Genomic DNA, 22,541 nt, shown 5'->3' with positions numbered 1-22,541 from the left:
TGTCTTATTTCACTGTAGAGCCTCTAGCCCTGCTCAATATGCCTTAACCAACCATGTTGTTCCACCTCCTACATATGCAATGACATCACGTGGTTTAAACGTCTCTAGAGACTATATCTCTCTCATCATTACTCAATGCCTAGGTTTACCTCCAATGTACTCACATCCTACCTTACCTTTGTCTGTACACTATGCCTTGAATCTATGCTATCGTGCCCAGAAACCTGCTCCTTTTACTCTCTGTTCCAAACGTGCTAGATGGCCAGTTCGTATAGCCTTTAGCCTTTAGCCGTACCCTTATCCTACTTCTCCTCTGTTCCTCTGGTGATGTGGAGGTTAATCCAGGTCCTGCAGTGCCTAGCTCCACTCCCACTCCCCAGGTGCTCTCATTTGTTAACTTCTGTAACCGTAAAAGCCTTGGTTTCATGCATGTTAACATTAGAAGCCTACTCCCTAAGTTTGTTTTACTCACTGCTTTAGCACACTCTGCCAACCCGGATGTCTTAGCCGTGTCTGAATCCTGGCTTAGGAAAACCACCAAAAACCCTGAAATCTCCATCGCTAACTATAACATTTTCCGCCAAGATAGAACTGCCAAAGGGGGCAGTGTTGCAATCTACTGCAAAACATAGCCTGCAGAGTTCTGTATTACTAACCAAGTCTGTACCCAAACAATTTGAGCTTCTACTTCTAAAAATTCCCCTTTCCAGAAACAAGTCTCTCACTGTTGCCGCTTGCTATAGACCTCCCTCTGCCCCCAGCTGTGCCCTCGATACCATATGTGAATTGATTGCCCCCATCTATCTTCTGAGCTCGTGCTACTAGGTGACCTAAACTGGGACATGCTTAACACCCCGGCCATCCTACAATCTAAGCTTGATGCCCTCAATCTCACACAAATGATCAATGAACCTACCAGGTACAACCCCAAATCCGTAAACATGGGCACCCTCATAGATGTCATCCTAACTAACTCGCCCTCCAAATACACCTCTGCTGTTTTCAATCAAGATCTCAGCAATCACTGCCTCATTGCCTGCATCCGTAATGGGTCTGCGACCAAACGACCACCCCTCATCACTGTCAAATGCTCCCTAAAACCCTTCTGCGAGCAGGCCTTTCTAATCAACCTGGCCGGGGTATTCTGGAATGACATTGACCTCATCCCATCAATAGATGATGCCTGGCTATTCTTTAAAAGTGCCTTCCTCATCATCTTAAATAAGCATGCCCCACTCAAAAAAATGTTGAACTAGGAATAGATATAGTCCTTGGTTCACTCCAGACCTGTCTGCCCTTGATCAGCACAAAAACATCCTGTGGCGTTCTGCATTAGTATCGAATAGCACCCATGATATGCAACTTTTCAATATACACAGGCAGTTAGAAAAGCTAAGGCTAGCTTTTTCAAACAGAAATTTGCATCCTGTAGTACTAACTCAAAAAAGTTCTGGGACACTGTAAAGTCCATGGAGAATAAGAGCACCTCCTCCCAGCTGCCCACTGCTCTGAGGCTAGGAAACACTGTTACCACCGATAAATCCACTATAATTGAGAATTTATATAAGCATTTCTCTACGGCTGGCCATGCTTTCCACCTGGCTACCCCTACCCCGGTCAACTGCACTGCACCCTCCACAGCAACCCGCCAAAGCCCCCACCATTTCTCCTTCACCCAAATCCAGATAGCTGATGTTCTGAAAGAGCTGCAAAATCTGGACCCATACAAATCAGCCGGGCTAGACAATCTAGACCCTCTCTTTCTAAAATTATCTGCTGAAATTGTTGCAACCCCTATTACTAGCCTGTTCAACCTCTCTTTCGTATCGTCTGAGATTCCCAAAGATTGGAAAGCTGCTGCAGTCATCCCCCTCTTCAAAGGGGGTGACACTCTAGACCAAAACTGCTGCAGACCTATATATCTATCCTACCCTGTCTTTCTAAGGTCTTCGAAAGCCAAGTTAACAAACAGATTACCGACCATTTCGAATCCCACCGTACCTTCTCCGCTATGCAATCTGGTTTCAGAGCTGGTCATGGGTGCACCTCAGCCACGCTCAAGGTCCTAAACGACATCATAACCGCCATCGATAAGAGACATTACTGTGCAGCCGTATTCATCGACCTGGCCAAGGCTTTCGACTCTGTCAATCACCACATTCTTATTGGCAGACTCGACAGCCTTGGTTTCTCAAATGATTGCCTCGCCTGGTTTACCAACTCTTCTCTGATAGAGTTCAGTGTGTCAAATCGGAGGGCCTGTTGTCTGGACCTCTGGCAGTCTCTATGGGTGTGCCACAGGGCTCAATTCTCGGGCCGACTCTCTTCTCTGTATACATCAATGATGTTGCTCTTGCTGCTGGTGATTCTCTGATCCACCTCTACGCAGACGACACCATTCTGTATACTTCTGGCCCCTCTTTGGACACTGTGTTAACTAACCTCCAGACAAGCTTCAATGCCATACAACTCTCCTTCCGTGGCCTCCAACTGCTCTTAAACGCAGGTAAAACTAAATGCATGCTATTCAATCAATCACTGCCCGCACCTGCCCGCCCGTCCAGCAGACGGCTCTGACTTAGAATACGTGGACAACTACAAATACCTGGGTGTCTGGTTAGACTGTAAACTCTCCTTCCAGACTCACATTAAGCATCTCCAATCCAAAATTAAATCTAGAATCGTTTTCCTATATCGCAACAAAGCATCCTTCACTTATGTGGCTAAACACACCCTCATAAAACTGACCATCCTACCGATCCTCGACTTCGGTGATGTCATCTATAAAATAGCCTCCAACATGCTACTCAACAAACTGGATGCAGTCTATCATAGTGCCATCCGTTTTGTCACCAAAGCCCCATACACTACCCACCATTGCGACCTGTACGCTCTCGTTGGTTGGCCCTCGCTTCATACTCGTCACCAAACCCACTGGCTACAGGTTATCTACAAGTCTCTGCTAGGTAAACCCCCGCCTTATCTCAGCTCACTGGTCACCATAGCAGCACCCACTCGTAGCACACGCTCCAGCAGGTATATCTCACTGGTCACCCCCAAAGTCAATTCCTCCTTTGGTCGTCTTTCCTTCCAGTTCTCTACTGGAACGAACTGCAAAAATCTCTGAAGCTGGAGACTCATAGATCGCTCACTAGCTTTAAGCACCAGCTGTCAGAGCAGCTCACAGATCACTGCACCTGTACATAGCCCATCTGTAAACAGCCCATCTATCTACCTACCTCATCCCCATACTGTATTTATTTATTTATCTTGCTCCTTTGCACCCCAGTATCTCTACTTGCACATTCATCTTCTGCACATCTACCATTCCGGTGTTTTAATTACTATATTGTAATTACTTCGCCACCATGGCCTATTTATTGCCTTAACTTACCTCATTTGCACTCACTGTATATAGACTTTTTTTGTTTTCTTTTGTTCTACTGTATTATTGACTGTATGTTTGTTTATTCCATGTGTAATTCAGTGTTGTTGTATGTGTCAAATTGCTTCGCTTTTTCTTGGTCAGGTCGCAGTTGCAAATGAGAACTTGTTCTCAACTAGCCTACCTGGATAAATAAAGGTGAAATAAAAAAAAAAGAATAATAAAAAATTACCTCATCTGTAACGATACAGGCACTACTTTGGAATGCTAAAAATCGAGCATAAAAGTGTCCCTAAGCACTGAACTTGTCACGACCTGATCTGTTTCACCTGTCCTTGGGATTGTCTCCACCCTCTCCAGGTGTTGCTTATTTTCCCCAGTGTATTTATCCCTGTGTTTCCTGTCTCTCTGTGCCAGTTCGTCTTGTATGTTTCCAAGTCAACCAGCGGTTTCCCCGTTCTCCTGCTTTTTGCATTCTCCTTTTTCTAGTCCTCCTGGTTTTGACCCTTGCCTGTTTCTGGACTTTGTACCCGCCTGCCTGACCATTCTGCCTGCCCTGACCACGAGCCTGTCTGCCACTCTGTACCTCCTGGAATCTGATCTGGTTTTGACCTTTTGCCTGTCCACGGCCATCCTCTTGCCTACTCATTTTGATGATTAAACATTGTAAGACTCCAACCATCTGCCTCCTGTGTCTGCATTTGGGTCTTGCCTTGTGCCTTGATAGAACTCTCTTGTGTTACATTGCATAGCAAGTGTTGAATTCTGTGCCCTTTTCTTAGAGAAGCATGAGCAACTGGCTTAAAGCGGATGTTATTTCAGAAAGAACCTGGAGTATGACTCATCTAACGTCATGTTATTACAGGCTCATTAATGTCACATTGTTCCTCTTTGTTGGGAAGAGAACGCTAGATGAAAGAAGATTGTGAATTTCCAAGAAATAACCACAATTGCCTGCCTATGTGGTTGGACATGGTTATATTGAAATAACAGTGGAAATTGGTCATAATCTAGGTTTAAATACATTTAAATAAATACATATGAAATACCTTTGAATGAATCCGTGTTAAATAGATGTAGTATGTTAAGTGTAATGTTAGCCTGTAATTCAGTGATAGTGTAATGTTAGCCTGTGATACAGTGGTGGTTCAGTGATAGTGTAATGTTAGCCTGTGATACAGTGGGGATTCAGTGATAGTGTAATGTTCGCCTGTGATACAGTGGTGATTCAGTGATAGTGTAATGTTAGCCTGTGATACAGTGGTGATTCAGTGATAGTGTAATGTTAGCCTGTGATACAGTGGTGGTTCAGTGATAGTGTAATGTTAGCCTGTGATACAGTGGTGGTTCAGTGATAGTGTAATGTTAGCCTGTGATACAGTGTTGATTCAGTGACAGTGTAATGTTAGCCTGTGATACAGTGGTGGTTCAGTGATAGTGTAATGTTAGCCTGTGATAAAGTGGTGATTCAGTGATAGTGTAATGTTAGCCTGTGATTCAGTGATAGTGTAATGTTAGCCTGTGATACAGTGGTGATTCAGTGATAGTGTAATGTTAGCCTGTGATACAGTGGTGATTCAGTGATAGTGTAATGTTAGCCTGTGATTCAGTGATAGTGTAATGTTAGCCTGTGATACAGTGGTGATTCAGTGATAGTGTATTGTTAGCCTGTGATACAGTGGTGATTCAGTGATAGTGTAATGTTAGCCTGTGATACAGTGGTGGTTCAGTGATAGTGTAATGTTAGCCTGTGATACAGTGTTGATTCAGTGATAGTGTAATGTTAGCCTGTGATACAGTGGTGATTCAGTGATAGTGTAGGGAAAGGGGGATACCTAGTCAGTAGTACAACTGAATGTATTCAACTGAAATGTGTCTTCCGCATTTAACCCAACCCCTCTGAATCAGAGAGGTGCAGGGGGCTGCCTTAATCGATGTCCACATCATCGACACCTGGGGAACAGTGGGATACCTGCCTTGCTCAGGGGCAGAACGACATGTTTACCTTGTCAGCTCGGGGATTCGATCCGGCAACCTTTCGGTTACTGGCCCAATGCTCCTACCCGCCAGGCAGTGATAGTTCAGTGTTAGCCTGTGATGCAGTGGCCATGCAGTGATAGTTCAGTGTTAGCCTGTATTACAGTGGCCATGCAGTGATAGTTCAGTGTTAGCCTGTGATGCAGTGGCCATGCAGTGATAGTTCAGTGTTAGCCTGTGATGCAGTGGCCATGCAGTGATAGTTCAGTATTAGCCTGTGATACAGTGGCCATGCAGTGATAGTTCAGTGTTAGCCTGTGATGCAGTGGCCATGCAGTGATAGTTCAGTATTAGCCTGTGATACAGTGGCCATGCAGTGATAGTTCAGTGTTAGCCTGTGATGCAGTGGCCATGCAGTGATAGTTCAGTGTTAGCCTGTGATACAGTGGCCATGCAGTGATAGTTCAGTGTTAGCCTGTGATACAGTGGCCATGCAGTGATAGTTCAGTGTTATCCTGTGATGCAGTGGCCATGCAGTGATAGTTCAGTATTAGCCTGTGATACAGTGGCCATGCAGTGATAGTTCAGTATTAGCCTGTGATACAGTGGCCATGCAGTGATAGTTCAGTGTTAGCCTGTGATACAGTGGCCATGCAGTGATAGTTCAGTGTTAGCCTGTGATGCAGTGGCCATGCAGTGATAGTGTAATGTTACCCTGTATGTCACTCTGGATCGACAGTGCAGTGGTGTATAAAGACCATCAGGCTAAACAGCGGTGTCTTTTATGAGGGCTGGCTAGTGTCCACCCTAGTACTGGTCCACAGGCTTAGAGAGAGAGAGCACTAGAGGTGGCGAGATGTGAGATTATTTGTGCGGCGGTTCGAGACGAAGAGCTTTAAAATGTCAAAAACCTCATCCCTCCATTCCTTCTCCCCACCCTCCACCCTCCAGCCACACCACCCACCAGCCGGGACTAGTGTGAGTGTTATCAGGGTTATGGTGAAATCTCACAGAGCAAACAGAACAGAACAGGGTAGCTAGGCTTTACAGACCCTAAATATAGCCTGGGCCAATCTTGCTCTTTAACTGCCTAACTGACAGACAGGGACGTTTGGATTAACCGCCCCAGTTTCCAGAATCTATCTAGCACACTGAGGAATAATTAGCCCAGATTAAGATCATGTAGACCCATTCTGTAGGGACATGATATGAAAACAGAGAGACAGGTTTAAGATTAAGATGGATGCTGCTCTCGGAGAACTATGAATGTACATAATGTAAAAATGCAGTAAAAACAAAGTCTTTCTCTTTCATTTAGATTGATTTCTTTGATCGCCCCCTTGTGCCCATCCAGCTTGTCTCGCTGTATGTCTCTCTTGTGTCTCTCTCTCCTATGTGTGTAGGCTATCTCTCTCTTTCATTCGCACTCTCCTATGTGTGTGTAGGCGTTCTCTCACTCTTTCATTCTCTCTCCTATGTGTGTGTAGGCGTTCTCTCTCTCTTTCATTCTCTCTCTCCTATGTGTGTGTAGGCTATCTCTCACTCATTCATTCTCTCTCTCCATGTCCATCCGTCCCCTGCCTTTCCAGTGGGCCATTGTGTAATGTATAATACTACGTACCTCTTTGATGAGGGCCATGAATCTGTTCCCAAAGCGCCAGGGTTTGTGTCTGTTGCACTGTAGGGAGCTGACAGTGATCTGCTGAGACTGCTGCACGGCCACGGCCACCACGTGCACGGCATCGTACATGAGCGCAGCGTCCGTCTGGAAAACAACAGAGAGAATGTAGAATTTAAATGTTTCATATACACTGAACAAAGATATAAACGCAACATGCAACAATTTCAGTGCTTTTACGGAGTTACAGTACACATAATGAAATCAGTCAATTGAAATATATAAATAAGGCCCTAATCTATGGATTTCACATGACTGGGCAAGAGTGCAGTCATGGGTGGGCCTGGGAGGGCATAGGACCACCCACTTGGGCTGGCGTGGTTACACGTGGTCTGCAGTTGTGAGGCCGGTTGGACGTACTGCCAAATTCTCTAAAACTATGGCGGAGGTGGCTTATTTTAGAGAAATTTACATTAAATTATCTGGCAACAGCTCTGGTGGACATTCCTGCAGTCAGCATGCCAATTGGACACTCCCTCAAAACTTGAGACTTCTGTGACAATATGTTATGTGACAAAACTGCACATTTTAAGAGTGGCCTTTTAATGTCCCCAGCACAAGGTGCACCTGTGTAATGATCATGATGTTTAATCAGCTTCTTGATATGCCACACCTGTCAGGTGGATGGATTATCTTGGAAAATTAGAAATGCTCGCTAACAGGGATGTAAATACATTTCTAGCCAACATTTGAGAGAAATTAGCTTTTTGAGCATATGGAACATTTCTGGAATCTTTTATTTCAGCTCATGAAACATGGGACCAACACTTTACATGTTGGGTTTATATTTTTGTTTGTATAATTTGATCAGTCTGTTGTCCCCACATGCTTCAATATGTTCACCATTGTTCCTGTACCCAAGAAAGCGAAAGCAACGAACTAAATGACTATTGCCCTGTAACACTCACTTCTTGTCATCATGAAGTGCTTTGAGAGGCTAGTTAAGGATCATGTCACCTCTACCTTTCCCGACACCCTAGGCCCACTACAATTTTCAAACCGCCCCAACAGATCCACAGACGCAATCGTCATTGAACTGCACACTGCCCCATCCCATCTGGACAAGAGGAATACCTATGTACAGTATGTTCATTGACTACAGCTCAGCCTTCGACACAATAATGCCCTCCAAGCTCATCACTAAGATCAGGGCCCTGGGTCTGAAACCCACCCTCTGCAACTGGATCCTGGACTTCCTGATGGGCTGACCCCAGGTGGTGAAGGTAGGCAACAACATCTCCACTTCGCTGATCCTGAACACGGGGGCCCCACAAGGGTGCATGCTCTGCCCCCTCCTGTACTCCCTGTTCTCTCATGACTGCGTGGTCACTCACGTCTTCAACTCAATCATAAAGTTTGCTGATGAAACAACAGTGGTAGGCCTGATTACCAACAACGATGAGACAGCCAACAGGAAGGAGGTGAGGTCCCTGGCGGAGTTGTGCCAGGAAAATAACCTCTCCTTCAACATCAACAAAACGAAGGAGCTGATCGTGGACTTCAGGAGACAGCAGAGAGAGCACGCCCCCCTCCACATCGACGGGGCCACAGTGAAGAGGGTGAAAATCTTCAAGTTCCTCTGCGTTTGCATCACTGAAAACCTGAAATGGTCCATCCACACAGACAGTGTGGTGAAAAAGGCATTCCAGTGCCTCTTCAACCTCAGGAGACTGAAGAAATTTGTCTTGGTCCCTCTCTAAGACCCTCACAAACTTCTACAGGTGCACCATTGAGAGCATCCTGTCAGACTGTATCACCGCCTGGTACGGAAATTGCACCGTCCGCAAAAGCAGGGCTCTCCAGAGGGTGGTACGGTCAGTCCAAAGCATCACACTGCCTGCCTTCCAGGACATCTATAGCAACCGGTGTCACAGAAACGGCAAGAAAATTCTCAAGAGGCTCAGCCACCTGAGCTACGGCCTGTTCCCCCCGCTACCATCTAGAAGGCGGAAACAGTACAGGTGCATCAAAGCTGGGACCGAGAGACTAAAAAATATCTTCTATCTCCAGGCCATCAGACTGTTAAATAGTCACCACTAGGCTGCCTCTGCCCAGTACCCTGCCCTGAACTTAGTCACTGTTGCTAGTCGTCTACCACCCGGTTGTCACGTTCACTATCTTCAAATTCCCTGTCATATATGAGCCAAGGCGCAGGGTGCCGGTAATTCCACATCTTTATTTGAAGAAAACCAAACCAAAACAATAAGGTAAACAGCAAGTAACGCAACTGTGGCGTACACACACAGAAATAATAATAACCCACAAACACAGGTGGGGAAAAGGCTGCCTAAGTATGATTCCCAATCAGAGACAACGAATGACAGCTGCCACTGATTGGAAACCATACTCGGCCAATAAAGAAAAACCAACATAGACATACAACACATAGAATGCCCACCCCATGTCACACCCTGACCTAACAAACAGAGAAAAACGACTCTCTCAGGTCAGGGCGTGACACCGGTACTCTATCCTGCCCTATTTACAGTACCAGTCAAAAGTCTATTTTACTTTAATAATGTTTACATACCATTTTACCCACTTCATATGTATATACTGTATTCTAGTCAAGACTCATCCTATATAACTATTGCTGTACACACCGTTCCTATTCATATACTGTCCATACTGTCTATACGTACCATTATATACATACAGTGCCTTCAGAAAGTATTCAAACCCCTTGACTTATTCCACATTTTGTTGTTACAGTCTGAATTCAAAATAGATAAAATATATATATTTTTTTTTTTTGCAAATGTATTACAAATGAAATACAGAAATATCTATTTTGCATAAGCATTCACACCCCTGAGACGATACATGTTACAATCACCTTTGGCAGTGATTACAGCTTTGAGTCTTTCTGAGTAAGTCTCGAAGACAGGATTCCCCAACTGGCGGCCCAAATTTGGCCCGCAGGTAGTTTTATTTGCCCCCCCCCCCAAGTTTTCTGAGCAAAAAAAAAAACTAAAGTTGGAGAAAAAAAAGGTGTGTGGAATTTTCATTATTACACATGAAAGACTGTTAAAGAAAAAACTATAGGAAATCAGCTCCAAGTATTCCCACGCATAATAGAGATGCAACGTGATCGTGTACAAATGTAAGCAAGGTTTGAAATGATTATCTTTTAGTCAAACATTATTTTTGTTTGGGCTTCCTGCTGTCAATTTGCAGTCTACCAATTATTTGTAATTATGTTCTGACTATCCACACCAGAGAAAATCGGCCCGCGGCTACCTCCCTGGTCTTTGTGGTTGAATCTATGTTTGAAATTCACTGCTCAACTGACGGATCCTACAGATAATTGTATGTGTGGGGTACAGAGATGTGATAGTCATTCAGAAATCATGTTCAACACTATTATTGCACACAGTGCATCCACGCAACTTATTATGTGACTTGTTAAGCACATTTTTACTTCTGAACTTATTTAGGCTTGCCATTTCAAAGGGGTTGATTACTTATTGACGCAAGACATTTCAGCTTTTAATTTATTATTGATTTTATTTTTGATCTAAAAACATAATTCCACTTTGACATTATGGGGTATTGTGTGTAGGCCAGTAACAGAAAATATCAAATGTAATCAATTTTAAATTCAGGCTTTAACACAACAAAATGTGGAGAAAGTCTAGGGGTATGAATTCTTTCTGAACGCATTGTATATATATATTTTACATTTTTTAGTTATCAGTAGAGTATATATATATTTTACATTTTTTAGATTAGTAGAGTCAGAGCTAGAAAGCGCTGGGGGAGGATCAAGTGCAAGTGCTGGTTCAGGTTTTTAGGGGGAAGCTGGTTCCACCATTGGGGTGCCAGGACAGAGAAGAGCTTGGACTGGGCTGAGCGGGAGCTGCCCTCCCATAGGGGTGGAAGGGCCAAGAGACCTGAGGTGGCAGAATGGAGTGCTCGGGTTGGAGTGTAGGGTTTGAGCATAGGCTGAAGGTAGGGAGGAGCAGTTCCTCTTGCTGTTCCATAAGTAAGCACTGTGGTCTTGTAGTGGATGCGAGCTTCGACTGGAAGCCAGTGGAGTGTGCTGAGGAGCAGGGTGACATGGAAGAACTTGGGAAAGTTTAACAACAGGCGGGCTGCAGCGTTCTAAATAAGTTGCAGGGGTTTGATGGCACAAGTGGGAAACCCAGCCAGCTGTGAGTTGCAGTAGTCCAGACGGGAGATGACAAGTGCCTGGATTAGGACCTGCGCCGCTTCCTGTGTGAGGTAGGATCGTACTCAACGGATGTTGTAGAGCATGAACCTGCAGGAGCGAGTCACTGCTTTGATGTTTGCAGAAAATGACAGGGTGACGTCCAGGGTCACACCAAGGTTCTTTGCACTCTGTGAGGGCGACACTGTGGAGTTGTCAACCGTGATGGAGTGCTCTTTGAACGTGCAGGCCTCCATCTTGTCCAGGTTGGTGCTTGAGGTGGTGGGTCGACATTCCAGTTTAAGATATCTGCCAGGCACTTTATTACTGCACTGTTGGAGTCAGAAACAGCAGCGTTTTGTTGCACCTGCGATAACATCTGAAAAATATGTGTACGTGACCAATACAATTTGATTTGATTTTCACAGTCAATTGGATGCCTACGTCACAGCATCGGACATGAACGCAGTGTCTGTATGTGGAACAGAGAGACCATGTGTCATCACCGCATCACAAATCATCCCACATTACTAGATCACACCACATGTATCAGTCTACAGATGTAGGATCTTAACATGAGTCAGTTTGCTACAACAGGAAAATAATCCTGCAGCAACAGAAATGTGAATTATTATGTGGATTATAAGTAATGGAGATTTTTGTAGGGGTTGATACATTATTCTAAAAGGGAAAATCAAGTCTAAAATTTCAAAGTGGCAATTACAAAATCCATAAGCCTTTTTAAACCTCAAATACACTACAAGTTTTAAATGTTGTGCATTGCAGGAAAGTTCTCTTGCAACAGGGTGATCAAATAAAGATCCCACATCTGTTCATGAGAGCAACGTCCATCTGTGAAACAACAGAGAGAATGTGTCCTCATCATGTCATCACATCACTGTCAATAGGCTACGTCACAACAACTCAGTGGGATGTCAACCATCAGAAATATGACACCAGCTTCCTTCTCCAACAAGAGAGACAATGTGTCATCATCACCGCCAACCACATCACAGATCATTCATATCATCACATGATCACCTCACAGTCAATGGAATGTCTGTGTCACATAGATATCATTTCATTGGGATGTCAACCACTCAAACTGTTTTATCCTCATTGCCTACCCAACTTAGTTGGCCTGTGAGACTTCCGTCATGAAAATACACAATGTTATTATAGGAAACAAAAAGAGAGGAACGAAAGGAACAGGGAAGAGGGCAAGAAAAGCAAAGAAAGGGCAATTTTCTAATATGCCAAATAACCATGGTGACATGACATGTACAGCACACAGCACATTATACAAACAATCATAAAAAGGTATGATAAACCCAGACATCTCTAATCTCTGAAAACATACTGGGTGTGTACCAAATATAGAGAATAAGGTGCCGTTTGGGACTCTCAGAATCTGCAGCTTACTCCTTCACTCTCTGTAATAATAAACGGCTGACAGTAAACAGAAGTGCGTAAGGAGACTGATATGAGAGCAACTTATCAGAGAGAAATGCCAGTCATCCACGCTCCAAGTTCCATACCCCTAATTCCACAGTCCCTCAAAAAAATCTAATTAGTGTTTGTCTCGCTTGATTGGAAAGCAATCAAAATAGCTCCTTACGTTTGCTGTATGGACATCATGCCTGAGGGTTGCCGTTGGAAACCGCTGTTCTGCTGAATAAATCAGGACCTAAACCTGTCATTTCCCCACCCTTGTCCTGATTGTTTGCCGGAAGCGGTTGCGACGGCAGTTTGGATGATAATATGGTGTTGCGGGTGGTTACTGTCAGTCGTGTAACGGTGTGGGAGTTTAGGAATAAAATGTGTGATATTAATAATGTCTATTTTAAAAGGTGTTAATAAAAGGGAAGTGAAGGTGCTGCAGGGTGGGTGACACTCTGGAGGACGGGGGGTGGTGGAATGGTGTGGTCGCCAGCTGCAGAGTGACAGTCTGTCTTTCCCTGAGGGGTGGAGGGGGTGAAGGATAGGAAAGGGGCCATTCTCTGCTGTCCACACTGCCTCAGTAACTTCCCAGAGAGAAGTGTCTTTATAATCACTCTGGTTTAGTGTGGCATCTGTCAATCACAGTGCAGAGAAGGTGGGCCACAGAGTGGGATGGGGAAGTGAGGAGGGTGGTTTAAGTCTGAGATGCCATTATTACTACTGCTGCCACTGTGATTTTTCACTGTGGTGAAAGTGTGTTGGAGGCCATGAAACACACAATTCAAATGGACATTTAAAGGGAACAACGCTGCTGCAATTAACACCCCTACCCCCAGTTCCTAATGAACAACTAGCACCAATGTGGATCTACTATAACTAGTGCAGAAAAGAAAGAAAATCTAAATGTAAATAAGAAAAAAGTATTACCAAGAAAAAAAAACGAATTCAGCTAGTTTACACAAGGTTGAGTGGATGTAAAGGTTGAGTGGATGTAAAGGTTGAGTGGATGTAAAGGTTGAGTGGCTGTAAAGGTTGAGTGGATGTAAAGGTTGAGTGGATGTAAAGGTTGAGTGGCTGTAAAGGTTGAGTGGATGTAAAGGTTGAGTGGCTGTAAAGGTTGAGTGGATGTAAAGGTTGAGTGGCTGTAAAGGTTGAGTGGATGTAAAGGTTGAGTGGATGTAAAGGTTGAGTGGCTGTAAAGGTTGAGTGGATGTAAAGGTTGAGTGGATGTAAAGGTTGAGAGGATGTAAAGGTTGAGAGGATGTAAAGGTTGAGAGGATGTAAAGGTTGAGTGGATGTAAAGGTTGAGTGGCTGTAAAGGTTGAGTGGATGTAAAGGTTGAGTGGCTGTAAAGGTTGAGTGGATGTAAAGGTTGAGTGGATGTAAAGGTTGAGAGGATGTAAAGGTTGAGAGGATGTAAAGGTTGAGTGGATGTAAAGGTTGAGTGGATGTAAAGATTGAGTGGATGTAAAGGTTGAGTGGATGTAAAGGTTGAGAGGATGTAAAGGTTGAGAGGATGTAAAGGTTGAGTGGCTGTAAAGGTTGAGTGGATGTAAAGGTTGAGTGGATGTAAAGGTTGAGTGGATGTAAAGGTTGAGAGGATGTAAAGGTTGAGAGGATGTAAAGGTTGAGTGGATGTAAAGGTTGAGTGGATGTAAAGGTTGAGTGGATGTAAAGGTTGAGTGGATGTAAAGGTTGAGTGGATGTAAAGGTTGAGAGGATGTAAAGGTTGAGTGGATGTAAAGGTTGAGAGGATGTAAAGGTTGAGTGGATGTAAAGGTTGAGTGGATGTAAAGGTTGAGTGGATGTGAAAAGTGAAAGCGAAGAAAGACAGGAAGGGTGGGTGGGGGGAGTGGCAAGGGGAACTGTGTGAATTTTGGCAGCGAATGCTTGAGTGCTTTTCTCTCTTTTCCCCAGTGCTGTGTGAGCCTCTGAAGAACCAAGCAGGCAGCAAGCCTTGCAAATGATTTAGCAACAGCGCCACTTCACTCTATAAACATCTCATTAAAATCAATTATGTCACTCCTGAATGAAATTAAAGCTAAACGCTTTAAAAGCTGGCTTTTCCCTTGTGTCAGCCAATATGAACATTACACCTGACGCTGTCTATTCTTCCGCCTCATTCTTGCCTCCTTCTCTTCTCTCTCCCCTGCTCTCTCTTCTCTCTCCCCTGCTCTCTCTTCTCTCTCCCCTGCTCTCTCTTCTCTCTCCCCTGCTCTCTCTTCTCTCTCCGTTGCTCTCTCTTCTCTCTCCCCTGCTCTCTCTTCTCTCTCCCCTGCTCTCTCTTCTCTCTCCCCTGCTCTCTCTCTCTCTCTCTCTCTCTCTCTCGCTCATTCTCTCTCTCTCTCTGTCTCATCTCTCTCTGAGAGATAAGACAGAGAAAGTATTCAGACCCCTTGACTTTTTCCACATTTTGTTAAGTTACAGCCTTATTTTAAAATGGATTAAATAAAAATAAATCCTCAGCAATCTACACACAATACCCCATAATGACAAAGCGATAACAGGTTTTTAGATATGTTTTCAAATGTATGAAACCACAAAACAGAAAAACCTTATTTACCTAAGAATTCAGACCCTTCGCTTTGAGACTCAAAATTGAGTTGTTTCCATTGATGATCCTTGATTTGATTCCACCTGTGGTAAATTCAATTGATTGGATATGATTTGGAAAGGCACACACCTGTCTATATAAGGTCCCACAGTTGACAGTGCATGTCAGAGCAAAAACCAAGCCATGATGTCAAAGGAATTGTCCGTAGAGGTCTGAGACAGGATTGTGTCGATGTACAGATCTAGGGAATGGTACCAAAAAATGTCTGCAGCATTGAAGATCTCCAAGAACACAGTGGCCTCCATCATTCTTAAATGGAAGAAGTTTGGAACCACCAAGACTCATCCTAGAACTGGCCAAACTGAGCAATCGGGGGAGAAGGGCCTTGGTCAGGGAGGTGACCAAGAACCCAATGGTCACTCTGACAGAGCTCTAGAGTTCCTCTGTGGAGATGGGAGAATCTTCCAGAAGGACAACCATCTCTGCAGCACTACACCAATCAGGCCTTTATGGTAGAGTGGCTAAACGGAAGCCACTCCTCAGTAAAAGGCACATGACAGTCCACTTTGGCAAAAGGCACCTAAAGACTCTCAGACCATGGGAAACAAGATTCTCTGGTCTGATGAAACCAAGATTGAACTCTTTGATCTGAATGCCAAGCGTCATGTTTGGAGGAAACCTGGCACCATCCCTACGGTGAAGCATGGGGTGGCAGCATCATGCTGTGGGGATGTTTTTCAGCGGCAGGGACTGGGAGACTAGTCAGGATCGAGGGAAAGATGAACGGAGCAAAGTATAGAGAAATCCTTGACGAAAACCTGCTCCAGAGCACTCAGGACCTCAGACTGGGGCGAAGGTTCACCTTCCAACGGGACAACGACCCTAAGCACACAGGCAAGACAACGCAGGAGTGGCTTCAGGACAAGTCTCTGAATGTCCTTGAGTGGCCCAGCCAGAGTCCGGACTTGAACCCAATTGAACATCTCTGGAGAGACCTGAAAATAGCTGTGCTGCAAAGCTTCTCATCCAACCTGACAGAGCTTGAGAGGATCTGCAGAGAAGAATGGGAAAAACTCCCCAAATACAGGTGTGCCAAACTTGAAGCGTCATACCCAAGAAGACTCAATGCTGTAATTGCTGCCAAAGTACTGAGTAAAGGGTCTGAATACTTATGCAAATATGATATATACAGTATACATATATTTATTTTTATAAATTAGCAGGAAATACTAAAAAACAGTTTTTGCTTTGTCATTATGGGGTGTGTAGATTGATGAGGGAAAAAATGCTATTTTATCAATTTCAGTATAAAGCTGTAACGTAACAAAATGTTAAAAAAATTCAAGAGGTATGAATATTTTCCGAAGGCACTGTATGTCACGTTATGATAATACAGTGCATCACTACACCAAACAAAGAACCTGCCCTCGCCATTCACAGACCATTGGCTTCAGATTAAAAAACTAAAATGTAGGAAACTAAGTTAAATGAAAATTAAACTATTCATTCATTCATTACTTAACATGCTGATTATTTGATTTAGTTTTTAAATCACACATATAATAATGACTGATCTGACTATTCCCCAAAATCACAAGGCCTACTATTAAAGAAAATAAAGATAACAAGACTAAAGAAAAAATGTGGATATGTCATTTATCCCCTCAATGAGGTTAAACTAGGATGTGTCATTTATCCCCTCAATGAGGTTAAACTAGGATGTGTCATTTATCCCCTCAATGAAGTTAAACTAGGATGTGTCATTTATCCCCTCAATGAGGTTACACTAGGATGTGTCATTTATCCCCTCAATGAGGTTAAACTAGGATGTGTCATTTATCCCCTCAATGAAGTTAAACTAGGATGTGTCATTTAGCCCCTCAATGAGGTTAAACTAGGATGTATCATTTATCCCCTCAATGAGGTTAAACTAGGATGTGTCATTTATCCCCTCAATGAGGTTAAACTAGGATGTGTCATTTATCCCCTCAATGAGGTTAAACTAGGATGTGTCATTTAGCCCCTCAATGAGGTTAAACTAGGATGTGTCATTTATCCCCTCAATGAAGTTAAACTAGGATGTGTCATTTAGCCCCTCAATGAGGTTAAACTAGGATGTGTCATTTATCCCCTCAATGAGGTTAAACTAGGATGTGTCATTTATCCCCTCAATGACGTTAAACGAGGATGTGTCATTTAGCCCCTCAATGAGGTTAAACTAGGATGTGTCATTTAGCCCCTCAATGACGTTAAACTAGGATGTGTCATTTATCCCCTCAATGAAGTTAAACTAGGATGTGTCATTTATCCCCTCAATGAAGTTAAACTAGGATGTGTCATTTATCCCCTCAATGAAGTTAAACTAGGATGTGTCATTTATCCCCTCAATGAGGTTAAACTAGGATGTGTCATTTATCCCCTCAATGAGGTTAAACTAGGATGTGTCATTTATCCCCTCAATGAGGTTAAACTAGGATGTGTCATTTATCCCCTCAATGACGTTAAACTAGGATGTGTCATTTATCCCCTCAATGAGGTTAAACTAGGATGTGTCATTTATCCCCTCAATGACGTTAAACTAGGATGTGTCATTTATCCCCTCAATGAGGTTAAACTAGGATGTGTCATTTAGCCCCTCAATGAAGTTAAACTAGGATGTGTCATTTAGCCCCTCAATGAAGTTAATTAGTGTTGGAGGATGAGCCAGATTAAGGCAGTAGTGGGCTGGATGATGATGATGGTGATGTGTGTTGGCAGGGTTATCTTTTATTTGGAGGCTAGGCTAGTCGTCTGGGTGCTGGTGTTGTTTTGTCTGCGCTGTAACGCCATGTCATGCGCAGGGCCCCTGGGGGGCCTCTGGCTCTCCAGCCTCTCTGATTAAAATCTGTCTCTCACCAGCCAGAGCTGAGGCCCCGGGTCTGTGTCTCCTCACCCTCTCTCCCTTCTCACTCACATCTAAATCACCCTGACATTCCCCCTTCCCTCCCGCCTCTGTCTCCCGTCTCCGTCTCTCTCTGCTCTCTCTCTACTCTCTCTCTTCTCTTCTCTGCTTCTCATTCTCTTTCTCTCTCCATCTCAACCCCCCGCTTGCTCTCCCCATAGACATGATATCTATTAGTGGGCAAAACAAACATCAAGCCCCTCTGTTCTGCCGTGTTGTACTGCCATGTTGCTGTAGGCCTTACTGCGGAGAACTAGAGGAATGTCTAATTGTGTAGGCAATCGTGACAGTGCATATTCCTGTGAAATTTAGAGTTAGATAAACTGAATCCTGGTGTTGATATGAGATCGGTGTGTCTGTGTTTTAGATATCCTGACTACACCCTGCTCATCCAGGTAACAAACTCAGTAGGAGCAGAGTGAGCCCCCTCCAATCCATCCCTCCCTCCTCTCCTCTTTCTCTACACCTCTAGTCTCTCCATCAGCTCCACTTCTCCACAGCTCACAGGAGCAGGCCCAATAACAAACACACAGCCAGCCTATTGTTGATAAATAAGTAAACTTTAATAAAGGCTCTTTATTGAGCTAAATGAATCATAAAATTGGCCTGTCTCTGGGTGTTATTGTGGGCTGGCATATTGAGTAAGGAGTTTGTTACGGGTATGTGGCAGCCTAGAGGGAGTGAAGGTGACAGAGAGAACACGGAGGGACTTACACTATGACTTACTACAGCTTTCAATCAACCCTGGCTGTTGTCGGCATGGCCAGCTGCAGTGCACTATGGGACTGTGGAGGTTCTCAGGAGACATAGGGGAGGGGCCAAACTACAGGTCATTTAAATGTATCCATGGCACCATGGAAGGTTTCTCTCTCAGTATGAACTATAAACCCCTTGATGTATGTGAGATGTTTCTATTTTATTGAACAACCTGAATACTGTTTTGCGGATGTTCAACACTATCAAACAGTATAGTAAACATTAAACAGTGTTTAAACAACTCAGAGACTGGTAAGTGGTTACAGCAGAGACAGAGACTGTGTGTGTGTGTGTGTGTGTGTGTGTGTGTGTGTGTGTGTGTGTGTGTGTGTGTGTGTGTGTGTGTGTGTGTGTGTGTGTGTGTGTGTGTGTGTGTGTGTGTGTGTGTGTGTGTGTGCGCGCCAGTGTAGAGCAGAGAGAGGACTCCGTTGAGGCTGTTGCTTATTTCTGTGACTGCCTCAGGCCATATTCCAGATGGTTTAATGTTCTTTGCTTTATAAACATTTTACTTAGAAATATTTCCTATGGCGCTGACTGTTCTCCTCCAATCTGCCTCTGATGACCTCTTACAAATTGTAAATGTAGAAAAATCTCTGTTCAACTAAAGGTAATTTGTGTTTGAAGATAAAAACAGTGAATAAAAGGCCTTGGAAGGAAGTAGCAATAGAACGGAGTAAGAGACCAACTGCACCTTTTACCACTTACCATTAGAATCTGAACCACTTACCATTAGAATCTGAACCACTTACCATTAGAATCTGAACCACTTACCATTAGAATCTGAACCACTTACCATTAGAATCTGAACCACTTACCATTAGAATCTGAACCACTTACCATTAGAATCTGAACCACTTACCATTAGAATCTGAACCACTTACCATTAGAATCTGGTGACGAGACTTAGGCTCAATAAGAGAGGAAATTGACTGTTAAACCTAGCATTATTATGGCTGTTGTTTTCTGTTAAACCTAGCATTATTATGGCTGTTGTTTTCCATTGTACTAACAATTTGCTATCCCTCCCTCCCTCTCTCCCTCTCTCGCTCTTTCTCTCCACCCCATTACCATCTGAAACATATGTCTGAAATTATGCCAGGAAATTAGTCTTGAAGATGACTGGATGGTGGTTGCCAACAACTGTGTGCATGTGTGTGTGTGTGTGCAAACACAAATCACAAATCTCCAAGTCAACGACCCAAATGTGTAGAGATGACTGGGTGATGAGAACAGGGCCTCTGGTCCACTCCAGCCCACCATCCTGGCTGTCTATTGATCCTGGTTAGGTATCACTTGAACACGCTCATGTACCTCAATGAACCCTGCTACAAGTTCAACAAACTTCCTTTAACACACACACCGAACAAATGTCAGTATTCACACCCTACACACGGAATGTTAATAACCTGTAAAGCATGTGCTGTTTTCCTACTAATAAACTCAGCAAAAAAAGAAATGTCCCTTTTTCAGGACCCTGTCTCTCAAAGATAATTCTTAAAATCTTCATTGTAAAGGGTTTAAACACTGTTTCCCATGCTTTTTCAATGAACCATCGAAAGCCAAGTTAACAAACAGATTACCGACCATTTTGAATCCCACCGTACCTTCTCCGCTATGCAATCTGGTTTCAGAGCTGGTGTTGGGTGTACCTCAGCCACGCTCAAGGTCCTAAATGATATCATAACCGCCATCGATAAGAGACATTACTGTGCAGCCGTATTCATCGACCTGGCCAAGGCTTTCGACTCTGTCAATCACCACATTCTTATCGGCAGACTAAACAGCCTTGGTTTCTCAAATGACTGCCTCGCCTGGTTCACCAACTACTTCTCTGATAGAGTTCAGTGTGTCAAATTGGAGGGCCTGTTGTCTGGACCTCTGGCAATCTCTATGGGGGTGCCACAGGGTTCAATTCTCGGTCCGACTCTTTTCTCTGTATATATCAATGATGTCGCTCTCTCTGCTGGTGATTCTCTGATCCACCTCTATGCAGGCGACACCGTTCTGTATACATCTGGCCCTTCTTTGGACACTGTGTTAACTAGCCTCCAGACGAGCTTCAATGCCATACAACTCTCCTTCCGTGGCCTCCAACTGCTCTTAAATGCAAGTAAAACTAAATGTATGCTCTTCAAACGATCGCTGCCCACACCTGCCCGCCCGTCCAGCATCACTACTCTGGATGGTTCTCACTTAGAATATGTGGACAACTACAAATACCTAGGTGTCTGGTTAGACTGTAAACTCTCCTTCCAGACTCACATTAAGCATCTCCAATCCAAAATTAAATCTTGAAGCGGCTTCCTATTTCGCAACAAAGCCTCCTTCACTCATGCTGCCAAACGAACCCTCGTAAAACTGGCCATCCTACTGATCCTCGACTTCGGCGATGTCATTTACAAAATAGCCTCCAACACTCTACTCAACAAATTGGATGCAGTCTATCACAGTGCCATCGGTTTTATCACCAAAGCCCCATATACAGCCACCATTGCAACCTGTATGCTCTCGTTGGCTGGCCTTCGCTTCATACTCGTCGCCAAACCCACTGGCTCCAGGTCATCTACAAGTCTCTGCTAGGTAAAGCCCCGCCTTATCTCAGCTCACTGGTCACCATAGCAGCGCCCACCTGTAGCACGCGCTCCAGCAGGTATTACTCTCTGGTCACCCCCAAAGCCAATTCCTCCTTTGGCCGTCTCTCCTTCCAGTTCTCTGCTGCCAATGACTGGAACGAACTACAAAAATCTCTGAAACTGGAAACACTTATCTCCCTCACTAGCTTTAGTACCAGTTGTCAGAGCAGCTCACAGATCACTGCACCTGTAAATAGCCCATCTGTAAATAGCCCATCAAACTAACTCATTCCCATACTGAATTTATTTATTTATCTTGCTCCTTTGCACCCCAGTAGCTCTACTTGCACATTCATCTTCTGCACATCAATCACTCCAGTGTTTAATTGGTATATTGTAATTACTTCACCACTTTTCTCTACTGTATTATTGATTGTATGTTTGTTTATTCCATGTGTAACTCTGTGTTGTTGTATGTGTCGAACTGCTTTGCTTTATTCTTGGCCAGGTCGTAGTTGTAAATGAGAACTTGTTCTCAAGTAGCCTACCTGGTTAAATAAAGGTCAAATAAAAAAAATAAAAAACATAAACAATTAATGAACATGCACCTGTGGAACGGTCGTTAAGACATTAACAGTTTACAGACGGTAGGCAATTAAGGTCACAGTTATGAAAACTTCCGACACTAAAGAGGCCTTTCTACTGACTCTGAAAAACACCAAAAGAAAGATGCCCAGGGTCCCTGCTCATCTGTGTGAACGTATGAGCAGGGACAGTGAGAGGACGTTTCTTTTTTTGCTGAGTTTATATACATATCCACATGTTGTTCTCATCTCAAATTCTCAGATGATGGCCATCTCACAGAATATTGACTTACCAAAAAAAGTACACATCAAACAAAATGCCATTATTTAAATCATGAAAGGATTTGGGCAAATATTTACATAATGTACGTGTATCAAGGGATTCTGAATATACCAAAGACTAGTGTTCAGCAGTTTACCAAAGGAACTCAAGGAACTATAGCAAACATAAACCATCAAAATACACAGTAGCGATGTAGATGCCCTGTACTCCCTGTTCACCC

General features: G+C 43.8%; 1 protein-coding gene across 1 annotated transcript in view; it reads right to left on the bottom strand.

Annotated features, from left to right (window-relative positions):
* Nucleotides 1-22,541, bottom strand: part of LOC115165690 (glutamate receptor ionotropic, kainate 2) — a 266,263-nt gene that overhangs the window by 119,332 nt on the left and 124,390 nt on the right. The window contains exon 7 of the mRNA XM_029718979.1: nt 6,984-7,127. Within this exon, the coding sequence (XP_029574839.1) occupies nt 6,984-7,127 (144 nt within the window). The remainder of the gene's footprint in view (nt 1-6,983; nt 7,128-22,541) is intronic.

Source organism: Salmo trutta, chromosome 3 (genome assembly GCF_901001165.1).
Source record: "Salmo trutta chromosome 3, fSalTru1.1, whole genome shotgun sequence".
Classification (NCBI taxonomy): domain Eukaryota; kingdom Metazoa; phylum Chordata; class Actinopteri; order Salmoniformes; family Salmonidae; genus Salmo; species Salmo trutta.
This window is presented reverse-complemented; position numbering and strand designations above follow the sequence as displayed.